Raw genomic sequence first — 7,576 nt, forward strand, 5'->3', positions numbered from 1 at the left:
TAATTTTGCTGCACATGTTTTATTAGGCACTGTGTATAATTATAACCTCTAAAAATCACAAAGCCAACTCTAATATTACATGCATTTCATTCTCATTTGGTTTAATAGTTCAATTCAGTGCTGTAAATGAAATATTATATAGCACAGGACAACATATATTTTGTAACATATATTCAGAACTACATCTGAGAAAGTCATGATGTTTAAATGAGAGTTGTTGAAGTGTGATATTTCACTCTTGGTCCTTCTCCTCCCCATGTGTGATGATGTAGACCAGATTCTTATAGTCCAGATTACCTGCGGCATCTGGAGGAAAAGCACTAAACATCTGCTCCATCTGAGGAAAGATGGATCAAAAGTAGTATTATGGTGTTTCTATGGGTGGATGTGTTTTTTACACATTATAAATTCTCTAGTTTCTGTTCATAATCTATAGATAGACAGAAAACAACCGCACGCATTCCATTCACATATAATACAAATGTCATTGTGACATACAGCACAGTGATGCCAAAGACACAGACAGCTGAAGTGTTAGACATAAAACAAATAATCCAAGATGTCATACCTCTTCTGGAGAAAATCTGTCCGCTTGCGTTGTCAACATCCGCGACAAACTGCGAAGAAAGACAAACTTCGGTTTAACCTTTTGAAATAATCGAATTACTTCTGCCAAACACTTCACACATGCTTGCAGGGTTTGAACTGTCTGTATGTACTGCCTCTATTCAGTAGCTTGTCACAAATTGTAAAACAAAGCAGAATCTTTGCAGAAATGGATTTACAGAGATGCAGAGAAAGATTTGATTGCTTTTTTATAGTATTGTGTAGCTTAAGTGGTACTCACAAATCCTTCTTCAAGGTCCCCTTTCCCTCTGGGTCAAACACTTTAAAGGCATTCAGGATGGTCTCCTCTGCATCGGCACCTGTTTTTTTTTTTTAAAGGGAGCAATAGAAAACTGGTGAGAGAGATGATTGTTCTTCAAACCCTGCAGGAATTCAAAAAGACATATTTTGTACATGATTCCCATACATGATCTTTATATAGGCTTATAGAAGAGCTTCCAGAACATATAGTTCCTTATAGGCCCATTATGATTCCCAGTAGGATCACATGACCCTGTAGGACTTCAAAAGGAAAGAAAATCTCTGTATGATTTCCTGTTCACTTGTAGACTTACTCCAAAACAACCACAGTTTCGTTTAAATAAAATACAATAAATACAGTAAGAATTTGAGAATTAAACAACATAACATATTCTGAATAAAATGTCCTAATGCTAAGGTGATGTTGGTGGTTAAATCAGTAATATTGTGAAATGTTATTTAAAATAACTGTTTTCTATGTGAATATATTTTAAAATGTAATTTATTCTGCATCATTACTCCAGTCTTCAGTGTCACATGATCCTTCAGAAATCATTCTAATATGCTGATTTGCTGCTCAAATACAGAAGATGGGTGGATGGATGGATGGTACAGACAGAAATACAAAGGATGGATGGATGGATGAATGGATGGTACAGAGAGAGAAATACAGAGGATGGATAGATGGATGGATGGATGGATGGATGGTACAGACAGATAGAAGTACAGAGGATGGATGGATGGATGGTACAGACAGACAAATACAGAGGATGGATGGATGGATGGATGGTACAGACAGATAGAAATACAGAGGATGGATGGATGGATGGATGGTACAGACAGATAGAAATACAGAGGATGGATGGATGGTACAGACAGATAGAAATACAGAGGATGGATGGATGGATGGATGTACAGACAGATAGAAGTACAGAAAGTACAGAGGATGGATGGATGGTACAGACAGATAGAAATACAGAGGATGGATGGATGGATGGTACAGACATAGAAATACAGAGGATGGATGGATGGATGGATGGATGGTACAGACAGATAGAAATACAAAGGATGGATGGATGGATGGATGGTACAGGCAGATAGAAGTACAGAAAGTACAGAGGATGGATGGATGGTACAGACAGATAGAAGTACAGAAAGTACAGAGGATGGATGGATGGATAAATAGAAAAAAATCTATGATCTTTGCCAAGGCAGTTTTTGGATTCTTAGTACCACTTCACCCTACAATTTACCTTTTAGCTTCTCTCCAAACATAGTGAGGAAGACAGTGAAGTTAATGGGTCCGGGAGCCTCCTTTAGCATCTGTTCGAGCTCTTCTTGTTTGACGTTCAGGCGGCCTGCGGAGGCAGAAAGCTCAGAGGTCAGAACTGCTGTCAGAGAGACTCTTCAAGCAACAATGCAGAACGACACTGACGTATAGCAGAGATTATTACAGTCCACCTAAAGCTGCGAACGTATCCCTCAGGTCATTCTTGTCGATAAAGCCGTCTCTGTTCTGGTCCATGATTGTGAAAGCCTGAGGCAGATGAAAGAGAGAAAATATAGAGTGTGTGTGAGAGGGATGCAGAATGTAGTCTAAGGTTTGTTAAAGTCAGCATGAAACGGAATTTGTGATATTCTTTTCTTCCTCATTGTGATATATCTGAAGCGAAACAAGAGCAAATGTAGTGCGGGACTTGATTTTGTCCATGGGGAATTGATTGGATGGTTGTGGTTTGCTATTGGTGGATCGCTTGTGAGTGACAGGTTGCCCCGCCCTCACGCCAGTAAACACATCATCAGAGAAGAGAAGAGATGCTGCTGCAAGAGGGAGGGGAAGTTATTTTGATTAAAGATTACGAGCCACATGAATTTTATAATAAATACTGTAATATTCAATTAAATAAAATAAGAATTGTCTATTTTGATTTCATTAAAGGTGAAGGGTGTAAAAATGTGCCACCAAATGGAAGTACAAAAAAACCTCCCATTGGTTAAATATATACTTCTATCCAAAAACTTATTGGTGAATCAGTAGTTGACATACTATGCCATTTTAATGTTTTTAATTGTTGATGTATATCGTAATTGTGAATGTGTTGCTATGGTCTGGTGAACACGCATCTATTTAGCTTTAGGTAAAAATATACACTTTGACAAACTTATAATTTAAAGGGGTCCTTGATTATGATTTCACTTTTTTAACTTTAGTTAGTGTGTAATGTTGCTGTTTAAGCATAAACAACATCTGCAAAGTTACGACGCTTAAAAGGAGATATTATCTTTTACAGAATTCACTTTTTAAGCACTACAACAAATGGCTGGTAGGGACTACCAGAAACGTATATTATCTTGTAAAAGGGGCATTATAGGACCCCTTAAACTTTTGTGGATTTCAGATGTGTGAAAACATGTTGAAACGTTTCCCATGTAATGCATAGTAAGCTTGTTTTGACTATTTTTACTGTAAGTCCACCTAAAAATTTAAATCCTGTCATTATTTACTTACCATCATATAATTGCAAACTCTTTGTTTTTTTGTTTTTTTGTCTTATGCATAAGAAACTGGTGCATCACATTTCATTGCAACTCAACAAAATTCTGAATCTAAACTAGCGGTAGTTTTCAGAGCTTTGGTGGAGTAGAACGATTACGGTATCAGTGAATAACAACTACCTGTTTCTCATGCAAAGCTGTCATAGTCATGTGGACTAGTGTTATGATATTTCAAGGATAATTTTATGTTTTTCTTTGTGGAGCATGAAAGTTCTTAAATTCTCAGTTTTTGTGTTCCAGAGAAAAAATAACAACAGACAAGTTTGGAGTGACACGAGGGGGAGAAAATAATGACATTTATTTCATTTTTAGGTCAATTAATTCTTTAATTAGAGGTCAAATCCCCTCAAATCCCTTATCATGGTGCATTTTTTTTTTTTTTGGGTAATGTATCTTGTTTCACAAAACTCCCTCTGTTTGTATATTTATAGGTCCTGTAATTCTGCTTTACTTAGCGTCTTTTTGTCTGTTTGTGATTTGTGTGAGAGAGACAGACTGAAAGAGAGAGAGACTGGTAGCATTTGTCTGCACGTTCTCATCACTGCCATCTCGGATCAGCTTCATGCTTATCCTGTTTGTCGTGATCTTTTCACAGCCGCTTTGAGACCAGAGAGAACGTCTGTCCTGCTGCATTTTCCACGCAAATTTCAGGGGCTTGACAGCAGGTTCGAGTGTGTGTGTTCAGGGTGTAAATCACTCCACTGTGCTAATCGTTACTGACATATTCTGAATTATTCACTAGCGATGATGAGCACTGACATATTGAAGTCACATACGGGAATCTCGCTGCTCAATATCACAGTGAAAGAGTCTTGATAAAGACAATTGTCATAGCAATTAGAGTCAAACGACAACTTGGTTTGTACCTCTTTGAACTCCTGGATCTGTGCTTGTTCAAACATGGAGAAGACATTTGAATTGGCTCCTTCTGCCCGCTTCTTTGCCTTTTTGGGTGCCTGCACCAACATATTACACAGAATACTTGTGACTGGTTAAATAGAAGCATTGGCATGTGTTATTTCATCGGTGCACTTTATTCCAAAGTACTTTTTGAGAAATAGAAAGAACTTCAAAAAAAGGAATAACTGACATCATTGGCTGATATCCTTTCTAGTTTCACTAGAAAACTCTCTACCATTTTTTTTTTACTTTGAAAAGAAATTAATACTTTAATTCAGAAAGGATGCATTAAAGGATTAGTTCACTTCAGAATTAAAATTTCCTGATAATTTACTCCCCCCCCATGTCATCCGACATTTTTGAGGAAAACATTCCAGGATTTTTCTCCATATAGAGGACTTCAACAGTTACCAATGGGTTGAAGGTCCAAATGTCAGTTTCAGTGCAGCTTCAAAGAGCTCTACACGATCCCAGATGAGGAATAAGGTTCTTATCTAGCGAAACAATTGGTCATTTTCTAAAAAAAAATTAAAATCTATATACTTTTTAACCACAAATGCTCATCTTGCACATTACGTAATCATGTTGGAAATGTCACGCATGACGTAGGCGGAAGTACCGATCCGGTGTCTACAAAGAGAATGTGCAAAGACTAAGTCAAACGGCCTTTACAAAAAAAAGGTAAAACAACAATGTCGGGCGGTTTTGAAGTTGGAGGAGAAAACTCGCGGTACTTCCGCCTACGTCACACGCATGACCTTTCCAACGTGATTAAGTAATGCGTGGCGCATCGCAGAGCTAGTGCAGATGAGCATTTGTGGTTAAAAAGTATATACATTTTTATTTTTTTATCTAGTGAAATGACCGATCGTTTCACTAGATAAGACTCTTATTCCTCATCTGGGATGTAGAGCTCTTTGAAGCTGCACTGAAACTGCAATTTGGACCTTCAACCCATTGAACCCTGTTGAAGTCAACTATATGGAGAAAAATCCTGGAATGTTTTTCTCAAAAACCTTACTTTCTTTTTGACTGAAGAAAGAAAGACATAAACATCTTGGATGACATGGGGGTGAGAAAAGTATCATCAGGAAATTTTAATTCTGAAGTGAACTAATCCTTTAAATTGATCAAAAGTGAAGTAAAGACATAAGTTACGGAAGATTTCTGTTTCAAATAAATGCTGATCTTTTAAACTTTCTATTCTAAGAATCTTGAAAGAAATCACAGTTTCTATTAAAAATATGAAGAAGCACAACTGTTTTCAACATTGATAATAAGAGCATCAAATCAGCATATTAGAAGGATTTCTGAAGGATCATGTGACACTGAAGACTGGAGTAATGATGCTGAAAATTCAGCTTTGATCAAAGGAATAAATTACATTTAAAAAATATATTCACATAGAAAACAGTTATTTTAAAGTGTACACTATAAAAAAATATTGTTGGTTTAACTTAAAAAAGTAAGTTACCTGGTTGCTTTAAAATTTTGAGTTCATTGAAATTAAAAAAATTAGTTAATGCAATGAAGGAGATTTGTTTAATAAATAGAAACTCAAAATATTATGTTATCTGAATCACATTAATTATCTAAGTTGATTTGACAAAAGAAAAAAAGTTGTGATAAATCATGAAATATAATTTTTTACAGTGTAATAATGTCACAATATTACTGTTTTTACTGTTTTTGAACAAATAAATGCAACTTTGGTGAGCAGAAGAGACTAAAAGCATTTTAAAAAATCTTGCAGACCCCAAACCTTTAAACAGCATGTCTCATAGTAAAATGGCTTGCAAATGCAGTTTCATGTTGACTTTTGTATCAGAATTGTTTCTCCTAGACAGCAGTCTGTTTAAATTGATACCTTTGCTGAAGTACCACTTCTCTGATGTTTCTCCTGAGAAAATCTCACACGTCTCCTCTCAACATTGTCTCATCAAATTCTTCCAAGTTCAAATGAACTGAGCTGATGTCCACATTCATTTTATGGCAATCAATGCTTGTCTGATTTGTGTCTATTTTCATTTCTCTTAAGGAGTTTTAGGTTAAATTGAAACTTCTCCTGAGCAATGAAAGAGCTAAATCTGAGTAATGATGTGTTCCTCTGTGTGAGTGTATGAGAATGGAAATGTTTGGTGCCCTGCAGGATGTATAATTAGCTCGGAGAGCGAGAACTCAGCCAGTGGATCAGATGTGGGATTACACACTGGCGCTGACTGGTGACAGCCTCATCTTTGAGCCTGTTGATAGGTAATCCCACCAAGACAGGGATTAATCGCTACTATTTACATTCCTGCCACAGAATTTGGGAAACATTGTGAGATGCATTTCTGCTCTATGACATCGCAGCCCGACAGCTGCTCGTCGGCCTTCTGTCTGGATTACATCTCAACAGTTGTGCTGTACACGAGGTCAGAGCTGAACCACGAAACATCTTGTAGTTTTAGAAGTATTCTACTAATTATAATTAACTTTGCAACTACACGCTAACTTATTCTACTAACCCAAACCCTTAACCGTACAGTCTACTAATACTTTAATGAGAGTTAGTTGACATGTAGTTGCAAAAATAGTTAGTAGAAAGTCTAAAGTGGACTATATCGAAATAAAGTGTAGCCATAACTATATGATCACAGTTGGAGCTATTGTTGAGATTTCTTCTGAAACTTTAGAGGAGATATTTGGGTCTTTTTCATAAGAAAAAAAACAGTCTCCATTTGCTCTCATATTAATCACATTGCCATTTAGAAGAAACATTAAAGAGATCTCATTTCTGATCTGTTTTCTTTCTTTATATGGAGAGCAAATGAACTGTTTACACTTTTTGGCAAAAAAAAAAAAATAGATGAGTCACCTGTCTCCTATTTCGATTTGAGTAATGAACATGTTTGTATCTATCTTTGAGAACAGAAACAGTTTACTTTTCATTTATTTATTTGTTGAAAGTGAAATTAATATAACATCAGAGATGGTGGATGACTCAGACAGATTGGCTCTGATGAATCAGACTTAAACTTTAGTTTCAAACAAAGACAGACAGAAATCAACTCAGCCACACTAATATGTTAGATTTAGTTTGGACACATCAAGAGAATAGTGAGTTACATGTCTGCTTATAATATAAGATAGAAGAAATAAATTAATGAATAAATATATGGCAAAGCAAACTCACCATAATCGTAACCCTTGAATTCAGGACACAAAGCACAAGTGATTTCAGACAGGGTGGAAATGCTGATTTTATATATAT

The 7,576-nt window shown here is 36.1% G+C and overlaps 1 protein-coding gene across 1 annotated transcript; it reads right to left on the bottom strand.

Moving 5' to 3' along the window:
• myl2b (myosin, light chain 2b, regulatory, cardiac, slow) lies at positions 1-7,576 on the bottom strand. Its single transcript, XM_048209085.1, has 7 exons — positions 7,499-7,576; positions 4,290-4,379; positions 2,329-2,404; positions 2,121-2,225; positions 848-926; positions 569-617; positions 1-337 (listed from the first exon to the last, which is right to left on the bottom strand). The coding sequence occupies exons 1-7, from the start codon at positions 7,499-7,501 to the stop codon at positions 233-235; spliced, it is 507 nt and encodes a 168-aa protein (XP_048065042.1). The 5' UTR covers positions 7,502-7,576; the 3' UTR covers positions 1-232.

The sequence above is a fragment of the Megalobrama amblycephala genome, linkage group LG12 (genome assembly GCF_018812025.1).
Source record: "Megalobrama amblycephala isolate DHTTF-2021 linkage group LG12, ASM1881202v1, whole genome shotgun sequence".
Classification (NCBI taxonomy): domain Eukaryota; kingdom Metazoa; phylum Chordata; class Actinopteri; order Cypriniformes; family Xenocyprididae; genus Megalobrama; species Megalobrama amblycephala.